Source organism: Pieris rapae, chromosome 23 (genome assembly GCF_905147795.1).
Source record: "Pieris rapae chromosome 23, ilPieRapa1.1, whole genome shotgun sequence".
Lineage (NCBI taxonomy): Eukaryota > Metazoa > Arthropoda > Insecta > Lepidoptera > Pieridae > Pieris > Pieris rapae.
In genome coordinates, this window is record NC_059531.1 from 4647748 (window position 1) to 4670138 (window position 22391).

General features: G+C 33.0%; 2 protein-coding genes and 1 non-coding gene across 3 annotated transcripts in view; all 3 read left to right on the forward strand.

Moving 5' to 3' along the window:
* The first annotated feature begins 1458 nt into the window (after positions 1-1458).
* LOC110998264 lies at positions 1459-8704 on the forward strand. Its single transcript, XM_022266817.2, has 5 exons — positions 1459-1589; positions 2339-2408; positions 4513-4618; positions 5897-6091; positions 8451-8704. The coding sequence occupies exons 1-5, from the start codon at positions 1528-1530 to the stop codon at positions 8660-8662; spliced, it is 645 nt and encodes a 214-aa protein (XP_022122509.2). The 5' UTR covers positions 1459-1527; the 3' UTR covers positions 8663-8704.
* Positions 8705-10642: 1938 nt separating this feature from the next.
* Trnam-cau lies at positions 10643-10714 on the forward strand. The gene has a single exon. It is a non-coding gene; the product is annotated as a tRNA-Met (tRNA).
* Positions 10715-15301: 4587 nt separating this feature from the next.
* LOC110998258 (rho GTPase-activating protein 6) overlaps positions 15302-22391 on the forward strand; it is a 92523-nt gene continuing 85433 nt past the window's right edge. Inside the window, exon 1 of the mRNA XM_045633410.1 lies at positions 15302-15392. The gene's annotated coding sequence lies outside the window, so the exon portion shown is untranslated. The remainder of the gene's footprint in view (positions 15393-22391) is intronic.

The window sequence follows — 22391 nt, forward strand, 5'->3', positions numbered from 1 at the left end:
CGTCGCGCGGCCGCGGCATGGCTGCGGCAGTCTGCGGCCGACGATAAAAATTGTACGTACGACTCAGTTATTAGGAGTTTTATATGGCAGGGTTCGTCAACCATCGTTTCAATCAAATGAAATCTTTTTCGTAATTGCAGAGAGGATAAACTCTGTATTGTATCGCGCTGCCCGGATATACAATGACCACTATTTAGGCCTTGACTTGTTTAGGCTATCGCGGAATGTGATTAAAAAGTGTATTAGGAATATCCATAGCGCAAAATCACCTACATCATGATCACACCCCACATACACACCATCACGTACATACCCACACTTTTACACCATCACAAAACACAACCAATTTAGGCTTAGTTAAATAAATTAAATCACAATTAGTTAAATGTATTAAATACTTTTTGTTTGTTTGTTCCCTTTTGTAAATTTTTTTGTTGTATCATGCATTCCATCTTTGGCAATATTCTCAGTGTATTTGTTTGAAATTATATATAATTTATGTTAGCTGTAGGAGTACTAAATAAATAAATAAATAATAAAGCATTTTTATTCGCATATCCATAACATCCATTTCAAATGTCATACGCCTTAACCTATCTCAATTTTTGACCATCGATATACATAATAATCTTAATATTGATAAAAGTGTGCCAATAACCAATCGACGGATTGTAATAGCCATCTGTCGATACAAACTATCCATGGTAGATTGGATCGGCGGTGTATGGAAATGACAGTTCAACTGTGCCAATATCCTATCTTAAAATTTTAACTTAAACCAGTTTTTAAAATAATAAAAAGCTATATGATATGTTTTAAACATAGACATGTATATTTCATATTATTTGTACTGTTTTTATTTACTTTTTTTAGATTATATTGATTATGAGTGTAAAGAGCGAAGAGATTGCATTCTATCAGTGGTCAAAAATAGATTGTCTTCGTAGAGTTATTGGGATGCAGATAGGAGATCGATCGACTGTCACGGTCTGATCTCAGATTGTTTTAAATCTGAGATTATGGATTAATTATTGGGTTCGGGCGTTAGAATTCACCTGTAGCTAAATTTAAGTCGCCTGTCAATATGGACCGCTCTTGGGTGAAGCCTTCTCCAACCCTTTCTAGATGACTCTATCTTCGACAATATTTCCGGTCTTTTCCTGCTATTTCTATCAAGTCATCAGTCCGCTTTCTTTGAAAATTCAAACGTTGTACACATCTGCAAATCGCAAAACATGCAATGCCATGAAAGCACGACTTTATGAAAGAATCGAAATTAGACAAAACATCAGTTGATAATGTTCTTTCAATTGGAGCATGAAACATTTCCGTATAAAATCCTAAATTTTTTTAAACTGTAATTTGCAATTTTGTTTTCAATAAGAACTTTTTCGATTTTAAAAAACCATAACTAATTTTCAATCTGTTGCAAAATTTATTAGGCTGACGACATTTTGATATTTTGTAATTGTTACATTTCAACGCGTTTAGATTTTTGTGTGAAAATATTAAATTACTGAGTGAAAAATGTCCTTTTTAACGGAATATTTCGATGAATATCGACAACATCCTATAAGGAAGACACAAATGTAAGTAACATCTACTATTACAAGGAAAATTGTAGAACTGTCGTGAACTACTGAGTCGAGGATATAATAATAATAATAATGTTACTAATACAGAGATATTATTATTATTTTACGTTTTTGTCTCACGATATTTGGTATGAACATAACGTAAGTATAGTCGTAACATATTCGTGATATAACAGTATTAATAATAATCATACATTAATAATAAAAAGTCTTTATTCATTTTTAGTATATTTCTTTTCAAAGTGTAAGATTTGGAAACCCTTTTAAGTAAAAATACCTGTGTTATTATAACTTACCTGTGTTATAAATAACTTATTAAATAAAAAGGAAACTAAATTAGAAACCAAATTAGTTAAATAATGTTTTCTTTTTTGAACCGTTATCATCACACCTGAGTGTGTGCATGAGTGTGTGGGTGTAAATGTGTGATAGCGAATGACTGAGTGAGTGAGTGAATGAGTAAAGTGTATTTACATCGTGGGTCTCAAAAGCAGCTCTAACACTGCATAAGGCGTGTTCTTAAGCCAGTCCTTTATCAGGGTTTTTAGGTTGTAGGCGGTGAGAGGGTAGATGTTAAGCAGCCTATTTAATTTAATTTAGTATTAGATAAATTTATTTTAACGAAGTAGAGTGGGCATACATATTATGTATCTTTTATGAGCTATCGAGGTTATTTAATTCTATCTTAAGTTGTGACTACTGGATCTTATCACGAAATAAGTAATAATAAAAACAAATTTTAGGTGTCGCCCGGAAAACCGTTGGGCCAAACTCGAAGGCAAGTGGTTGGACCCCAAAGTAGGATCAGAAAATGTAAGAATAACTCTTATTTAAATTATATTATTACCTTTATCATCACACTTATATCGTTAGTAGCAAGAGCGTATAATACATTTTTAGTAGTATACATTCCAAGGGCACACAATAAAATTCTCAACTTTAGGAGGGTTAAAGAAAATGGACAATAATATCACGAATCGTGTCGACTGTCTCACACTCATGCGCATCTTGTCGGTACAATTACTATTTAGTAGACTTTACTATGGTAGGGGAGCCCACGATGCTAAATGGGGATTTACTCGAGCGTCGTGGAGACCTATTGGGTTGCAAAGCTTAGATGATAAGAAGAAAAAAATATTATATGATATATACCTTTTCATCGGTGGGGAAAGCGGCTATAGATGTTTAAATATGTAAAAAAAAACTGTTGCATGGACATACTCGAGCGCGTCAGATATTGATAGCATCAATGTCCTACGTATTTTTAATAATGTACGTATGTTAATCTGATCATTTGCATGATGGGGGTGGTTGTACGTAAGGGTTAAAAATGAAAAAAAAAATAATTTAATCGAGCGCGTCAGGTTTTCTAAGGGGGTGTTAAGTGCACCAAAAAAAAAGCTCTCATTCAATAATCTGACGATTTCGATCAGACGCAAACTCGCAGCCGTTATTATAATGTGCAAAAAAAATTCGCCATTTTGAAATACTCGAGTGAGTCAGATTAAGATATATATGGTTCAGATTTATATTCTAAACGTACTGTCTCATAATCTGACGATTATCTAGAGGGATTTGCCTGATCTGACAAAAAAATATTAGAAAAACGGTTCACCCTAAAGGCCATCCCTGCAATTCCATTCCTGGGCGCTTAAAATTGTACTTATGAGCTCGCTGAGTTCAAAGAAATAATATTTCTATGCGTTTGAGTTCTCCCAGCTCGAAAGTCTGATAGAAGTTTCATAGAACACTATTTTTGAAATTTTCAAACCCTAGCAATTTTCCCGCGGTTGACGGTGATCGACGCATTTTTTAAGCTCTAATTAAATTTCATCAAAAACGATAATCCTATATGAAATGTCGAAGTTATGTGATAGAAACACTTTTTTCGGTTTTCTTTCGTTCACGATATCTCTCGACCGATTTTGACCAGTTTGGTGGCGATCGACGTCGTTTTTCAAGCTTAAAGGTGGATTAGTTTTTTGAAGTTGATGGGTAAAGCCGTTTAAAAGTAATTGCAAAAAAACACTTTCAAAAAAACAAATTGTTATTTTTTTAGATTTTTCAAAATTTCTCAAAATCTATCGGTCCGAATCGGTTCAAATTCACATGAAATCTAATTTTGAGGGAAACGCGGAGAAGGAAATGTAGGCATCACGCAGCTGCACGCATTTATCGCACGAACTTTATCGACGAAATTTTGTTATTTCGGCTTGCGGAAATCGTCAGATTATATATTTTTCAATATTCTTGAATTATTTCATTCAAAATATAAAAAAATTAGCTACGCTCGAGAATGTCAAGATGACGTTTTTTTTTACAACTTTGCTGCCCTCCCCTCTCTTTACGTCACTCTCAAATTGTCAGATTAGTGGAATATACACTTTTTAGGATGTGATTAACTCACACTACCTTAATCTGACGCGCTCGAGAATGTCTGATGATCAATTTTTTTTTACTAATCTGATCCTGTATCCTTCACGGGCGGCCTTATATATGAGCCTCATATTTGGTGGAGGTACTTAACCGGGTACAAGGTATCCCCCTGTATATTAATCTGCCGCGCTTGAGTAAATCCCGAAATCCCCTCTTGGGCTCCCCTACTATAATGTTTGACACTTTTTTATGTACCTGACACAAGTTTCGTTTTAAGACGAAGTGTAGTTTGGTCGTTACAAAGTCCTTACTGATTCTGAATATTCAAAAAAAGAATTTATTAAAATTTAAATTCATTTGCAAGTATGTTATAGTGACATGATCACAGAACGACCATGTTATAGGTTATAGGTATATAGTTTTACTTATTAAATAAAAAAAGAAATAGAAAAACAATTCCAAAACTTTTGTTTTTCAAATAATACTTGTATTGATTTTAACTGACTTTTATTGTAAAGCTTTCATTATATTTACTTTTTAGAAAGCATGGTCCGACGAAGAGATAGAGAAATTCATAAAGGATACTATGAAGAGTCTTCGCGGCCAATCGACATACTTCAACGACTATTGCGCACATCTTTCACAAGGTATATAAAAATGAAATCAAAAATACGTTAATTATTGAACATAAGATAGACACAGGTATCACTTATTCCACTTCTTTAAATTTAATTGGGCATCCCAACTCATCGGCAAAGAAGACAGAGGGTGTAGGCCGAGAGAAAAAGCCGGCGTAAAAAACTCTCGGTACTCATTTTAAAAAAGCAAATCATCAAACAATACTTATTTTAAAACAAATGTAGCAAATTAATTAGAAGTAGCCTTCCCATCCCTAGTCCCAGGCCCTTTTATCAACTAGATAATCGCTAACTTTATGGTAAGCCTTTTTACACAGCTTTTCTTTAATATATTTCTTAAATTTAATAAAAGGCAGAGAGAAAAGAGCCTCTGGGATTTTATTAAAGAAGATTATCCCTTTTCCCAACAAATAATTACTAACTTTAGATAGTCTGGTATAAGAGTATCTCAGAGCCGATTTTAAACTTTTAATTAGGGATGCATCGATACGCCTTTTTGCCAATACGATACCGATGCCGATATTCTTACAAAAATATCGCCGATACCGATACCAACGCTCATTGAATTAAAATTAAATTAAGCTAAAATATATTAAGTGTCACCGACCTCCTCAGAGATATGTGAATACACAGTATACGTTCTGTCCCACTCTTACGCACCTGCTTTACGTCACCGAACATAGCAGACCGATGTGAGACCAATATGCTGTCCCGCTCTAACGCGTCGCATCATTGTGTATTATTTTGTTTTCGTTACGGAGTTTCTTGATTCGGTCGCCACGATATAAGCCCCCGATAAAATCTATGCACTAGCTTAAAAACAGTACGTGCGAGTGTTTACTCGCACTAGGCAAACCACTGCTCAAAACGATTGTAATTTATTTATTTTATATGTACGATTTTTCCTGTAATCAATACCTAAGTGTCATTTTATGTGCAATACTATTTTTGATATCCCATTTGGCTTAATTCGGTCAACGTTGTGAAAAACTTCCGCATTTAATTTTATTGTTCTTCAGCTTTGTTCTCATGAATAATTGTTTTGTACTATAAATATGATGCTTTGGTCTTTGTTTCCAGAATCAATTATTGTACTATACAAGGCTAAGCAGTATTGGCCTTTTAAGTCGAATTGGTACGTTAATGATTAACTAGTTCTTCACAGCGGTGATGCGTAGCAGGGCCTTAAAAACTCTTGGCATTGTATTTGGTTTAGAGCAGTGTTGGCCTAGTGCCTTCAGCGTGCTGTTATACTACGTACAATTAATTGATAATTTGTTATAATAGAATTCAAAACTCGCCCATTTAAACCACGCGAGAAAAAGCGTCCATGCAAGTCTGAAGAGAAGGTTGAAGAGAGTCCACCGCCGCCGGCTCCGAAGCTCAACATCAAAGACACGGAGCTGATGAAAGTGGCCAAGGAGTTATATGAGAGGGATATGGACAAACCCACCCTTGAACCTTTAAAGACAAATATAAGAAGTTAGTATTAAGATTCTGTAATTGTAATCAAATAGCGAAATAACTGTTTATTCGAAATGCTTATTAGATTCAGAACTGGGCTGTAACATAACTTCTTGAATATTTTGTGGGCATTAGCACGACGTCTTTGGGGTGGGTGTACCACCACCTGGGCGTACCACGAACTTGGTGAACCTTGCTTTTAACTTAGGTGACGCATTTCCTAGCGGCATTTTACTCAAGCAATATAGGTGGGATTCAAACTTTCAGCCACACCCACTAAACCTGTCAGATGGCTTCAGCTCGCCAATGAATTGAATTTTGTAAATAATCTTCACATTCATAAGCATGCGCTAAACTGAATAAACTTCACCAACATCACCCTGATGGCTGGAAATCTTCCAATCTTCCACAGTCCGTTTCACGAGGCATTTTCTTTTGTGAACTAGCGAACTGTGGAATCGACTACCGGTAGCGATCTTCCCTGAGAGATACGACCTCCAACTATTCAATTGTACTCCTCACTTAAAAACCGGCTACGCACTCACTAAAAATGGGCGTCTAAAGGCTGTAAAATAAACGTATTTTCATTTTGATTTTGAAGCCCTAACCCACTCCAAATATCGCGTATGTCACACACCTTGACTCCTCCCACGCACAATCCTTCAAAACGTTTTTTATGGCAGACTTCTACTACTACTTTTGCCGGTATCTAAATGCATATTAAACAGCTAATTAGTTAAAAACAAATGCCCTAAGACCTCCAAACTCGAATACGTCGAATTACTAATAATTCTGTATTAAATTTCTAATTAATTTAATATGAAATTTTACGTATTTACGGATAAGATTCTGACAACAATTCGGGAATAAATAGCCGGTCATACAATTAATTTATCTTTTATTGATTGGTGTTTTAATATTTAATATGTAAGTAAACAATGGCATGGGTATGAGGATAACAATGGGATGGTAAATATAAAGACATATTGGAGGCAGCCATTGTTTTATTGTCACAGCAGGATGACAGATCTGTCATCAAATCAAATCGTAATTTTGTATTCATTTACAAAATCATGGAGAACGTAAATCTAATGGAAACTACAGAGTACCAGTGCTGGTTTGGTCTGGCAGTATATAAATGATTTAATTTGTCGTAATAATGTATGTTTTGTTTTGCATTCTGTGTGCGCGGGCGCAAGAATAGTAAGTATGTTTAATGTGTTTTGTCGCTATGTTGGTAATGTAACGATTGCATTACAAAATAATACTGCAAAATTGTGTATTGCTAATAATAATATTTATTAACTTTTTTTGGTCTAATTTAACATAATCTTAATATATAAATCTCCTGTCACGATGTTTGTCCGCGATGGATCATCTAGTCCAGACCTCAAACCTTTAGACTTCAAAATATGGTCAGTTTTACATGACATGACCTCTAAACGATACGGCAACAATGAGTCTTTGAAAAATCTTTGGAGCAAGAAATTGAGAAATTTCCTTTGAAAAACAGTGGGTAAATCCATAAATTCGTGACCAAACTGATTAAAGGACTGTATAAAAGCCAAAGATGGCCTTTTCGAATATATTTTTTTTTTGCTGAGACGTTAATATTATTTATATAAATCTCCTGTCACGATATTTGTCCGCGATGGACTCCTAAACTACTTAACCGATTTTAAATTAAATTGGCACACCGTGAGCAGTCTGGTCCAACTTAAGAGATAGGATAGCTTAGATCTTTAATTATAGTCGCAATTTTATTTTATTGCAAATATTTGTTTATTATTTTATACAATTCTAACAGATGGCGCTGTGTTAATAGTACCAACGTTTCACATAAGCTATCTACCCTTCACTTCAAATTCTCCTACTGTTTCCCTTGAATAGTTTTCTACTATAATAATATAACAAAAACATTAGCCACAGCGACGCTTGGCCGAGTCTACTAGTTATTTAATAAAACCTAATCATAACAATCAAATATAAAGTATTTACAATTTTCTTAACCTATATAGTTATAATAAAAAATATTAAAAAACAAATTGAAAAAGTTTGATTTCCTGTGGCAGTGTACCTTTTAGCAGCATTTGGTCTATGCTATTTTCTTCTTTGAGCGAGGAATGCACCACCAGAAGTCACCGTTACTATCTAGAAGGCTCGAATTTAAATCTTTATTTATTCCAGCAGATAATTATATCCAATAAGCTACAACTCACTTACCATCACTTGGGATTGTGGCCACAGTCCGTCCAATTCATTTGCTTTATTCAAACTCGCTTCGTCTCGCTATTTTTAGAATAAGCCGTATTTTTTTTACATTCTCATTCTGGAGAATATGCCCAGATGAATTAATATAATTTATTTAATTTTTCAGTTCTTGGGTACGTGCGTCCATGTCTATACAAGACCGGTCTATCAGAATACCAGAATAGTACAGCAAGAGTTGCCTATGAAATGATTAGGGATGACAGGATACCACGGTACCACGCCCATAATGGGTGTCGTCCTAGATGGGGTCTCCCGCCAGAAGGTACCAGGCAGCCAGAGTTGGACGGGGCTCCTTTCGATGGGGAACGATTGTATTAATTTATTTGGCCTTGAAACGGCTTGAAGAAAGAAGTTCTAAGAAGCTTGGACGCACTTGTTTAAATTGTCTATCTACGATTGTGAAAAACTATTGTAAATTTAATGTAATTTGGAGATATTACGTATATAAATTTATATAATTTGATGTAGGTACGTACAGCGTACTCAGATATGTTCATTACATTTAATTCAAGATTAATATATATACAATGAAACTAATATATATTAATGCCCCAATTATTTAATAACTTTTATGATTTGAGGTTTAAGGATTTATTTAACTGGAATTAATCACGAACGAATGGTCGTTAAATAAAACCGTAAAAGTATGATCGTCAAATAAAGCCCAATTTGGAGTTCGCAATATAATGTAGTTTACAATATAAAAAATACATTTTACTGACATTAATTTGAATTATGTACAATCAGGAGACCATTTTACTTCTGTAAATACGGTTTTTACATATTACAAAGATATAATTATCCTAGCATTGTTTATTTATTATTAACGTATTCCTAAGTAAACGTTTATGTATAAAATTATACAAAAAAATATGACATCACAATCTTATACACATCCATTGTATAAGAACATAAGCAAGCTAGGCAAAATTAAACAAACAAATTCAAAACAAAAAAATCGTGAATAATAATAAAAAAATTATTAATAAAACTAAATCGAAACTTAACCTCATTAAGAGATTGATTGAAACAAAGCTATGTTAAGTTGGTAGATTTTTGTTAAATATCAATATTTATCATCAACTAACATTGATTATTTTTCAAATTAATTAACATATATGCAGTGATGTAGTAATGGGGGGTGCGGTCTCTACCGGGTCACCGGGGGATTCCCCGTCCCATACTCGCGATCTTTTAATAAATTATCCATGTCCTTATCATATAAAATTTATTGCTTTTTACCTTTATACTAGGATTTGTATATATATACGCGATTAACTAAAACGGTTTACACTATTACATACTTTGATTCCGGATTGAGTCTATATTATTAATAACTAGCGACCCGCCCCGGCTTCGCACGGGTGCAATGCTGATACTAAATACACTACAGAAAATCTGTGAACGTTGTATATAAAAATGTGGGTTATCCATAAGAGATAGACATATACCACCATGGACTTTTCTGTAGACCTTTTCAATGTGTACAATACTTAGTACATTATTTTGATAAAACTCGTAGGGTTCAGCCTGCGTTTGCAATGTAAGCGGAAAAAATGTAATTATTTATGACATCACATTAGAAACCTCAAAAATAACAGTACTTCTCCACTAATTAATGGATGTTATTATACATATAAACCTTTCCATTGAAAATCTATCTCTATCTATTAAAAAAAACCGCATCAAAATCCGTTGCGTAGTTTCAAAGATTTAAACATACAAAGGGACATAGGGACAGCGAAAGCGACTTTGTTTTATACTATGTAGTGATAATATAGTCGTATGCTGCGATACTGCGGCCTACTCGATTGTAAGAAAGTTGCATGGGTCTAGTCCTTCATAATAAAAATGAATTTACAGTGACGGGACAGTGTCAAAAACTTTAATCTAACGATGACAAAAGTTACCTGTGTACGCTTAGCCTTAGTCGTGATTCATAAACGACCCTTGTTCGCAGTATACCCAGACAAGCTTGTTAATCATTTACTAAAGTAGTTATATGTTAAAAGATTTAAAACATATGTAATTGTAATTAAGAAACAATAATATATTTTAGTTATTACATTTTAAGGTTAATTATTATATTAGAGTTATTTATAACATAAATACATATTAAGAAAACGTCTTCGAAGGAAATCAGTTCGATTAATTGCGAAATATGTTAACCATTTTAAAATAACACCGTTATGGTAGCAACAGTAATTAAATTGAGTCAGGTGTAATAAAACAACTAGGTTTAATGATATTTATAGTTTAATAAAGTAAGTAAACCGCTATTTGGTACAATTACCAAAGAGCAGAGTGGCGCAGTGGAAGCGTGCTGGGCCCATAACCCAGAGGTCCGTGGATCGAAACCACGCTCTGCTAGATATTTTTTTTTCAAGCTGCTTCAACTATAGGTTGTTATATCTTAAATCACTTTCAATCATATTAAACATTATTTCTAACCAACTATAACATACTTGTATCACAAAACAATTCAAAATTAAGGATTGGAGTCTCTTAAATCACTTCAGTATTACTTTGAAGTATCTGGTCACAGATTTGTGTTTCATGGATTTTTTTTGGTAAATTTTCACCACCCATGCAATTTTTTATCATATAATCCATTTCTGGACAAACTGGGTTCAAAGATACGATTTCTAAGTAAGCCTATTTTTGTCACATATTTGCTATATTATTATGCCGTAGACAGTTCTCGTTTACAAGTATCGCCCAAACACTTCCATGTTTGTACAACCCTATTAGACCAAAGGTAGGGGTAGAATAGTGGAGAAACGGGGAGGATCATCTGATGTTAAGTTAATAGTAAACTTTCATTGCTAGAGAGCTCGCGAGTGCGTTGCCGGGACCAGTATGCTCTTTTATAAAAGTTGAATTTTTTTTTTTTTTTTTTTTATAATTTATTTATTTATTTATTTAATAATTGCTACGGAAATACTTCAGCGGGTACCCCATACTGGTGATTTGCGGCAAAGTAATAGGTATCGAACGAATTGTACGTTCCATGTCCCGCTATTGGATTAGCCAGGTCTTCATACTCGTCACATTATTGTGTAGTTGCTCTTCGTGCATAACGAGTTCCACTTCCTCATCAGTTTGATGTTTGCTGCCCTCCAATCCGGTAATTGTATAGGAACCTCTTGGTTATAACCTACTATGATAAACCTCTACGCACATAAATCCAATAATAAAACATGTCTCACGCATGACAACAATGCGTTGGCAATTCGCCAGTTTCCCACAAAGACATTGTCTTCCTAATGCATTAATACACCCAATTATGTTTTCAAACACAAAAAGCTTAACTGTACGAATGCCGGCTGCGTATTTGCTAACAAGCCGGTACAGTTAACACATTGCACAATTGACATGACTTAGAGTCGAATTAGGCAGCACATTGACCTAATTGTCTATTAAAAAAATGATAAAAAAGTTTACTGACAAAACTGTGATAGTCAACATTATCAATATGTATTTTTTTCTGCTTTACCAAAGAAAACTAATTTTATTGTATACTTTTTTATCTTGTATATTTTTTAATTGTATTTTTATTTTTTTTAAGGGAAATTTCTTAATCAGCGTTGGAAAAAAAAATACTGTCACATATTTTCGGTTACGAATCACGCTTTCGTGTTACTAATATGTATACTTTCCTGATATTCCTCCATTTAAAATAGTGAAGTGATCAAATCGTTTTCCAAATTGGGATGATTGAAAAACGAAAGATGAATATGATAGAAAAAAAGACTTTACTAGACTTAAAAGAGAACGGTTACACTAGGTTCCCTGTGTTATGGGCTAATCTTTAAAACCTTTAACACATTAAATGCTAAAACAATGTATACAAGGTAATAGCCGAAACCCAAAACTTTTAGGGCGAATTTTAATTAAGTAAATATATGAATGTTTGACAATATGTATGAATGAATTTTTATTTTTACAAATACAAAACCTTTGGCATACAGCACGTCGGGTGCCGAATACTCGGATCCGAGAGCTTAGGATGGCCATGCTTTAAAAAAATGAACGGGATGCTCGCACGGACTCGAGTTGGCGGCACCGCTACCACGGCCTCGTTCCACTCGGATTCGAGACAAGTGCACTTACCTAATATTCAAAGTCAAAAATCATTTATTCATATTGGTAACACAATGTAAACTTATGAACGTCAAAAAAAGAAATATACATTAAATGCTTCTAATTTTACATTTACTGCCAGTTCTCAAATCAAGGGCGTGAAACGGAATAGAAGAACTGGCAACAAACTCTCCGCCACTCTTTGCAATCACCAAGTTTTTTTTACACAATGTTTGTAAGGAGCTGCAATCATTACACCATGTTCCACATGACATCTTAAGTAATTAATAATAATAATCTGTTAATAATTATAGTCCCCCATAAATGTAAAAATGGGAGAGGCCTTTGCCAGTGGGCACACAGAATCAGTTATCATAGACAACAAAAAACAATAGCTATAATGTATATATTGATTCTGATATAAGGCTATAAATAAATAAATAAAAAAAAACACGTTCGAGGTACAAGCATCAAGTTAGAAACAAAACACAATCTAGACGTTACTTTTGTCGTTAGATAAGAAATAAAGAAAATAATAATATAACTTAACACGTATCTTGATTTTGGCATATTAATGATTTTAATTAATTCAACATAACATTTATTATTTTATTATTAAACTACAGTTGCACAAGAAGAATATTGTTTTTTTTTAAGATGCTTAACATTGTTACTGAATGTATAGTATGTATTGATAGTGAAACGCTATTCTTTTATATATATACATATTATTTTACACGTTATTCAGATAGCCCCTATTTGCTCGTTAATTTCTTTTAAAATCCCTCCTGCGTATGCGACAAGATAGGTACTCAAAATTGTTCAGTGTGCCTCGTACGAAGTCGAATTACCTGCGTAATTCTCCAATGTTTAGGGTTTTGTCGAACTATGACAACCATTGTCAAGACATTGATCTTTTCTACCTCAAAAAGAGAGATGTCAAGAAGTACTTGGAGAAGCGAGAAGACTCTGATTTTGTTTAAGTAGTAGTTTTAAATTCTAAGTATTATTTGTTGCTTTTAAATGTTAAATTTCAGTTTACTTTTGTTTTTTTTAAATGTATCTTTATCTATTAATGCACTCGCTTGTTTTCTGTTTTATATACATAAATTGTTTATGTATGTAATCTGTTTTGGCTTTCTGTATTGGATTAGTGTTTTGTATTATAATATGTATGAGTATAAGCTGTTAGATTACTTATAATTAAATAAATACAATTTAGTTTTTAGGAAAATAGTGTAAGAGGAAAAGCGTTGGGATAAAGCAAGAAATTAACACATTTCCCGTTTATATTTTATTAGAATCATCTCCTGTAACGTTTATAAATAAATATAATACACATATTTATAAATAATCCAAAGACGTAGAATTACTCAGAACCATTTCGATTTTCTTCGAGTTTTCAACGCGATATTTCTTCTGGGACACGCTCAAATTATTATACTTTTCTGTGAAAATTCATGACAAAGAGTCAGGAAAATTTTTTGTTTTATTTTATACCTGGTCTAGGTATAAAATAACCTTTGTTACAAATGAAAATGCATTTTTTAATGAGGTTATGTAATATTATTAACATTATATAAATTAACTAGTAGACTCGGCCAAGTGCTGTGGCTAAGGTTTTTTTTATATTATTATATTATTATTATAGTAGAAAACTATTCAAGGGAAACGGTAGGAGAACTTATGTGAAAGGTAGATAGTTTATGGGAAACGTTGGTACTTTTAACACAGCGCCATTTGTTAGAATTGTATCAAATAATAAACAAATAATTTGCAATAAAATAAAATTGCGATCCTATCTCTTAAGTTGGACCAGACTGCTCACGGTGTCCCAATTTAATTTAAAATCGGTTAAGTAGTTTAGGAGTCCATCGCGGACAAACATCGTGACAGGAGATTTATATAAATTAACATTAACGTCTCAGCAAAAAAAATTATATTCGAAAAGGCCATCTTTGGCTTTTATACAGTACTTTAATCAGTTTGGTCACGAATCTATGGATTTACCCACTGTTTTTCAAAGGAAAACCAGTCTTCACCTCTTCTATAGTCCGAATATTGGCTTCAAGCCAGGCTTGGGTAGTTCGTGTTTTGTGACTAGATGCAGAATTCTGCTGGTTTGAGGTTTCACATGATCCGAGATTTATACTCTAAAATTCTAGTTTTCTGACACTTTCATGATGCCAGAACCCAATAATTAATCTACATTTGTCACAGTCTGTCAGATCAGTCTGTCGATGGGTCACCTATCTGCATCCCAATAACCAAACCGTACGAAGATAATCCATTTTTGGCGACGGATAGAATGCAATCTCTTCGCTCTTTACACTCATTGATAATCAATATAAACAAAATAAAGTCAATAAACCATTTCAATAACATTAAAATAAACATGACTATGTTTAAAACATATTAAATAGCTTTTTAATTATTTTTAAAACATATATTGGCACAGTTGAACTGTCATTTTCATACAAAGGTATTATCATATAGATCATACATATCCACATACACATAATTATTTATTTGAAGCAAATTTGATTGAGACCTTGGGAGCATGGGACAAAGCTTTTCATTAGCTAAATTAATGTTTTGATTACCTTTTTTTTAGGTACGAACTGTATTACCTGAATAACTACCAACTACTTGCAAATTTCACATAATAATTATCGCTGCAGTAAACATAACTGTGCTATTACAGATTGGGAGCCAGGTAATCCCAATATCGACAAAGAAATTACTTTGGTGTACAGCCGGGGTTTGAACCTACGGCCTCAGGTGCCGCTGAAGCCACTAGGCCAACACTCTGTAATGTAAATCAAATTAAATTCAAGTCTGAAAATGACGACAAAATCGTTTCAGTAATAACTCAGTTGGTGGCCGCGCGTCGTTTCTTGCACACGTCCGTGAGTGAGATTATCTTGTGATTTGTGTTTGTGTTATTTGAGGATGTTATTTTAATGTAAGTTTACTCTTATATAATTGAATTGTATATAACCTAGGTGACCCCAGAGTGGGTGCTTTCCTCAATGGCAATATATAATGCTGTTATTAAAGGTATACTATACGGCCACTGGACCAAACTTTTTAAATTTGTTTTAATATTTTTTATTGTGTAGTTTAGTAAAATTGTAAATACTGTATCAATTGGTTGATTACTAATAAACAAACTATGTATTTCAAAATCCATCTAACTATTAGATTACTACATTATACAATTATATTAAATATTCTACCAATATTAATTTTAAAAATATACAACAAGAAAAGCTTGCATATTTAATTAATGAACTGTCTTTATGTTGACTTCCGTGCCTGAGTTTCCGATTAATGTTCGGAGGTTTTATTTAAAATAATATATATTTTAATAAACCAAAATATCAGTAACACCTCTACTTCTGTCGTTCCACTAAGCGTTTTTTAGGCAATTTTTGACGCGCACCACCACTATATGGATCCACCTGGTCACTAAAGTATTTCCAAGTAACTTCGAGGACGAGGGTCCTTCAAGAAAAGAGCATTTCTTTAAAGGCCTGAAACGCACTTACGAGCCTCAAGCAATGTGTTTCCAGCCCGTTTGCCGTTGCTTTGTTACATATAAAAATGCACTACACCGCTTATACTTTATCATATAGATGCAAAAATATGTTGGGACGTCATACTATGTTTAATTATTAAACAAAATAGATCAAGGACGTTCCAAACCTTGTTAACAGGAAGTTTAAACTAAACAAAAGTTTTTATAGGTGTGCGAAATGTACAGTATTAAATCATTTCATTAACTCATAATATTTAACGCAAGACTGCGTCATTTGTAAGTGTAAATCTAAGCTTTTACAAATTAATGCAATAATAATAATTAAGACTCATTTATTCCTTGAAATATTTTATTAAATATTATAAAATAAATAAATAACATTATTTTTAAGTACATTTTCATTCCTATGTGTAAGATTTGGAAACTCCTTTAAGTAAAAAATACCTGTGTCAGGGTTCCCAGCTCTTCCATAAACAAACTTAATTCTAAATTCTTTAATATAATTATATTATTTATCCTTATTTTATTTATTTTTGTTTATTAACTGAGTGCATGAGTAAGTGTGTGGGTGCAAATGTGTGAGTGAGTATATGAGTGAGTCAGTGAGTGAATGAATACATTTAATGCATCTGTTTTTCTTTACACGCATTGGTTGCCTGGAAGAGATCGCTTGAAAGCGATAAGGCCGCCAGTTGCCCTCCTATTCATTTTATTATGTTCAATTTTATATTGTAATGTAACGAAATGTTAATGAATAAAAAAAACCTCTTTTTTCAAGGACCCCTTATAGAACAAAGGCATTCGTCCATTGATCTTCATCTCTCTCTATCTTGAGCATTTTCCTCTGAATCTTCTTCACCAACTTCTTTAAGCTGGAGTAAATCAAAAATCTAATAGCCCATATCCATATCCGTTTAGGTCTGGACTCCAGATTTGTATGTTCCGTGTTTATTTATTTCTTCAGTGACTGATATATGCCGTCAATAAAAAATATCGTAAATAACAATGCAGGGTTGCTAAAATGACTTGGAGAGAGTTTCACAATATTCATATAGGTAACAAAATATACATATACAACGTGAAAATGAAAATTAATACATATACTAGTTCTCAAATGTAGAGCTGAACCAAAACCTCTCTGACCAAAGATCGAAGGATTTTAATATGAAATTCATTCTATTTTCTGATAGTCAAACTCATAAGTGACTCACTAAATTGGACTCATAATTCTTCCTCTCCAAGTAATTTAATGGCGTGCAAAATAATTTAGTAAACACAAAAAATATTACAACAAATGAATGATTATAATTTTAAACAAAAGCTATTAATTTATCGAATGGTTAATTAGATTAAAAACTCTGAATATTTTCCCTTAGCAATTAACATTTGTAAGGAAAACATACCAAGGATGTCTTAGACCTAATAATGTATGTCTAAGTCTATCTAGAAACGAACGAAAAAATGTGCCTTTTTTCAATAAAAATCGTAGCAAAGAGCTCTTTGACAAACGATTAAACACTTCATTAGTAATTTATGACTATCTTCAACTGTATAGTTGACTAATCACTGACTGTAAACACGATTGAATACTCTTTAAAATATATATCTATAGTAGTCTTACCATGCAAAGGTTACTAGATACGTTTCCATCGTCCGAAATAGAATCGGAACTAGGAAGTGGCGCAATACTATTACACAAATCGTAGTTGCCCAATAATATTGATAATAATAAATCGATTATTGGCAATGAAAATGATACATTTAGATTGATTTAAAATAAAAAAGTCATATTAGTTATCATAATGTCATAGTTGTAACAGTTATTTATAATTATTATCAAACTTATCGTCAAAATACTCTCACATAAAATACTACCAATAATACCTACCATGTTTTTAAATTTTTTTATTAACTTTCCCTTTTTTATTTTATGGCAATAGTTAAAAGTTTATGCCAGTTTTAAGTAAAACACCATTCCCTTCAAAGCAGTTGGTGTCTTTTGGTAATAATTTGATTTAAACCCTTCTTAGAACAGGTAGATTAGTTTGTATTATGTAAAACAGAGACAAAATAGTATAAACCGCAATTTTATCGCACACGATGACGATTAACATGGTAATAAATAATATACATATTAGCTACTCTAACGCCATCTAGCGACAATAAAATGTATTGAAACAAAGCGTTTAACTAAGATAAACATTATTTACGATTTATTACTAATTAGATTCAATTTAATATTTGGCTTAAGGTGTATAAACTAAACATAATGTAAAAATCGATCACAGTCAAAAAAAAGATTCGATTTTAATAATAATAAGAACAATAAATTAATAATTCTTTTAATTTTCGTATGTGTCTTCAAGCCGGTGCGGACAGAAGATGCTTAAAATAAAAATAAAATAAAATAAAATACGTTTATTTTGGAACATAAGATCTTCTAGGTATCACTTATTCCACGTCAATCAATTCGAACTTGTAGGCATCCCTACACATCGGCAAAGACAGAGGGTGTAGGCCGAGAGAAAAAACCGGCGTAAAAAACTCTCGGTACTCTTTTAAAAAAGCAAATCATCAAACAATATTTAAAACAAATATATCAAATTAATTAGAGGCAGCCTGCCCAGCACTAGTCCCAGGCCCTTTTATCAACTAGATAATCAATAACTTTATAGTAAGCCTTTTTACACAGCTTTTCTTTAATACATTTCTTAAATTTATTAAAAGGCAGAGATAAAAGAGCCTCTGGGATTTTATTAAAGAAGAGTATCCCTTTCCCCAAAAAAGAATTACTAACTTTACATAGTCTAGTACGGGGAAATTGCAGCCTGCGTTTGTTCCGAGTATTGACATTGTGCGTATGTTCTAATCTAGTATATTTATCACTATTTTTGTATACAAACGTAATATTTTCATAAATATATTGCGAGGGAAAGGTAAGTATATTAATTTCCTTGAATTTATCTCTGAGAGATTCCCTACATTTTAAATTATAGATTGCACGAATAGCCCTCTTCTGCAGAATGAAAACAGATTCGACATCAGCAGCGTGACCCCATAACAATAAGCCATAAGTCATTAAGCTGTGAAAGTAACTAAAATAAACAAGTTTAGCTGTATCGACATCAGTCAGTGAGCGAATTTTTTTAACCGCGTAAGCTGCAGAACTAAGTCTCTTCGCCAATCCGTTGATATGAGGGGACCACTGAAGTTTTGAATCCAAGGCTTGTGAATTGGTCCTTTATTAGTTTTATATTAAATTATTTATATTGTTATATTTATTACTTTTATTTATCTTATTAAATCAAATAAGTATCTATTTGTTAAAAATAAATGATTGATTAAAAAACTTGACTGAAAATAATTTGGGGCCAAGGGGTCTTCACTTTATTGTTCCTCAGGGCATCTTCAGAACTCTTACGCCGACCCTTAATAGTTCTGTAACAATGCAATGTCCGCGTGAAAATCTGTCTAGAATTTAAAAGTACATACTCTCTCTTTTGGTCAAAGAAACGATGAATAATATTTACAAGTATAACTTAACAAATAACACAAATGTAAAGTTTCCTTTCGTCTTTGTTGTCTTGTAGCCTTGTACAATATAATTTTTATTTAGATTATGCAATGTATAAACAAAAACCTGGAGGATTTGTCATAATATTATCAATACCTTGCCTAAAGGGACTCCTTTTAATAATATTTTTTAATAATTAAATTTTAAGGTTAGTTATTAGATATATTTTTATGTATTATGTTATTTTTTTTTAATTATATGTAAATAAATGTTTAGTATTTCTAAATAAAAAAAATGTGACATCACGCCTAAACAATCAGTTTATCGGCGTTAAATAATCTTCGAAACTAGGACATCTTTTGATGTCAGAACATATTCTGTTTGATCTCGATGGGAAGATTTATTACGTCTGTATTGTGAATGTTTTGTGTGTATTTTTGAGTGCCAGATGTATGAGTGACGTCAAATTTGATTCAGGGAATAATGAACTCGGGAATGTTGTAGCGCCATCTAGATTTAGCAACCACAAAACCGCCTTATTTATATTTCACAAATGCAATTAAAATAAATAAATAAAATGGAGGCCTCGCTTTATCGTCTTAGGGCGATATATTCCAGAACACTGTATGACCAAAAAATTAATTATAATAATTTTTTTATTTTTGTATTGAACCCCGACTTTATACCACTCGCTCGAACGGCGAAGGAAATCGTGGGGAAACCATCATGGCTTGGCCGTGAAAATCTGTCGGCGTATGTCAGACACAAAAGCACAAAAGCCTATTAGGAAAAACAAATGATCACGTAGTAGTTACAGGAAGTACCGACCTGAAAAGGTGGCCATAACGAAACACTAAATATTTCAAATATTCTTTATTAAATCTTTCCGGGCAAGGGTCAGGTAAACAGCTGTTCCTGACCTACATCAAGAATAAAGTTTGTAGTCTATTTAAATAAATGGTCTGATAGTTGGAGTATAGCAGGCACTAGCAAGTGGGTACGCCGTGAGGCCGGCTACTGGCTTCATGCTTACCCTTCGTCAAATACGGGAACTTTTCTTGAACCTGACACGCTTCGAATCGCAACCTGTCTGCGGCTGGGGGTACCGGTCTGCGCTCCTCATACATGTCCCTGTGGCAGTGATGTCGGCAAACTAGGACATCACGGACTATCATGCCAAAAAAGTGCTGGCCGCTTCTCGAGACATTTCGCACTCAACGATATCTTACGCCGGTCCCTTGCCACCGTCAATGTGCCAAGTCTGCTTGAGCCGACTGGAATTGCAAGAGACGATGGCAAGAGACCAGACGGTATGATTGATTCCATGGAAGATGGGCCGGGTGCTGGTATGGCATGCCACCTGTTCAGACACACTGGCTATCTTTGCAATATAAAACATCAATACACACACAAACATTGTTATGTAATGCATTTTGGCGTAGCATCTGTATCGTTTAAGAAATGCGTACTTTTATATTACACCTTTGCTGCCATTGTGTAGCCAAGTGCAGTCGTTTGTTGACACAACAAGAGTATTCGATTACTGTATATACGTGTCAGTAAGTGTTGTCGTTTGTCAATTGTCACAGCACAGTACTAGATTTGACTGAAACTACATAATTAAACAAAAACAAGTTATATCCAAAAATTCCAATGTTATACAGGCCCCATGTTGTACCTTAAAAAATACTAAATATTTATCCCCTTAATACCTATGAATGTAAAAAAACTAGAAGAATGGCTAAAAACTCATAAATAAAATGAAGTAGAAGACTTGTTTCTAATAAAATTAGGTTTTTAATTTTTTAATTTTAAATTTCTTACTTAGTACAGACTTAATAATAATATATTGTTGTATATTTCATATAAAAATACACTAGTTAAAGCGCTAGTACTCATAAAAGTATATTTTGTATAAGGTTAACCCTGAACACTGAATATTATAATATGTAGAATGTAATATTTGCAAATAAAATAAATTTTTATTTATTTATTTATTTAATTGACACATCCCGAGGTCAGTGTCAACCAATGTTGAATTGCCCTTATAACCGGATGCTATCCGGATACAGTATTTAGCTCATAAAGACGGTTCTGAAAGTTTTCATAACGGCAATTCGAAGGTTGCCAATGTGGACCGGATGTCATCCTTCTTATTGTTGTTATTGTTTGATGATTTTCTTTTTTAAAAGAGTACCGAGAGTTTTTTACGCCGGCTTTTTCTCTCGGCCTTCACCCTCTGTCTTCTTTGCCGATGAGTAGGGATGCCTACAGGTTCGAATTGATTGACGTGGAATAAGTGATACCTAGATGATCTTATGTTCCAAAATAAACGTATTTTATTTTCTTACAAAATATTTGAACCACAGAATTTCCTCAATGAAGGAGGCGGAGTATTGTTATTTTTATTATTACTTGATTTTATCGAAAAATGTACAACTTTTTGAAAATTATCGGAAACGAGAATTTTGTATTACAATTTATCAGTTTGGAAAAAACTAAAGAGCTCATATTGGCATCAAGTGTGCGATGATTATTTGCACTTGTAATTATTAACTAAAATATTAACTAAAACTAGATTAATTAGCGTTCAATAAACAGCCTAGCCGTATAACTAGCGGCCTGAAATAGATTGGGCCAAAGGAAAAAATGGATCATCGGGCCAAATCAATATGGGTCCGCAGCGCACAGCATATAATATAAAATATTTTAATATACAAAATGGCGTAGGTTATTTTGACTTACACATAGACATAATATTTATAACTAACAAAACACACATAGTAAGAATAATACTTATCAAAAAATTATGATAAAATTATGGAAAAAGCACCTTAAAATGTACCTTATTTTACACACTTAAATTAAGCTACATTAAAACTGTTTAATGTGTGTGTTCTGGTTGTAAC

What these genes read in the sequence shown, in the direction of transcription:
- LOC110998264 (XM_022266817.2), top strand. Translation starts at nt 1,528, where the DNA reads ATGTCCTTTTTAACGGAATATTTCGATGAATATCGACAACATCCTATA. An exon ending in CCTATAAGGAAGACACAAAT is followed by an intron (nt 1,590 to 2,338) that starts GTAAGTAACATC and finishes AACAAATTTTAG; the next exon opens with GTGTCGCCCGGAAAACCGTT. An exon ending in CCAAAGTAGGATCAGAAAAT is followed by an intron (nt 2,409 to 4,512) that starts GTAAGAATAACT and finishes TTTACTTTTTAG; the next exon opens with AAAGCATGGTCCGACGAAGA.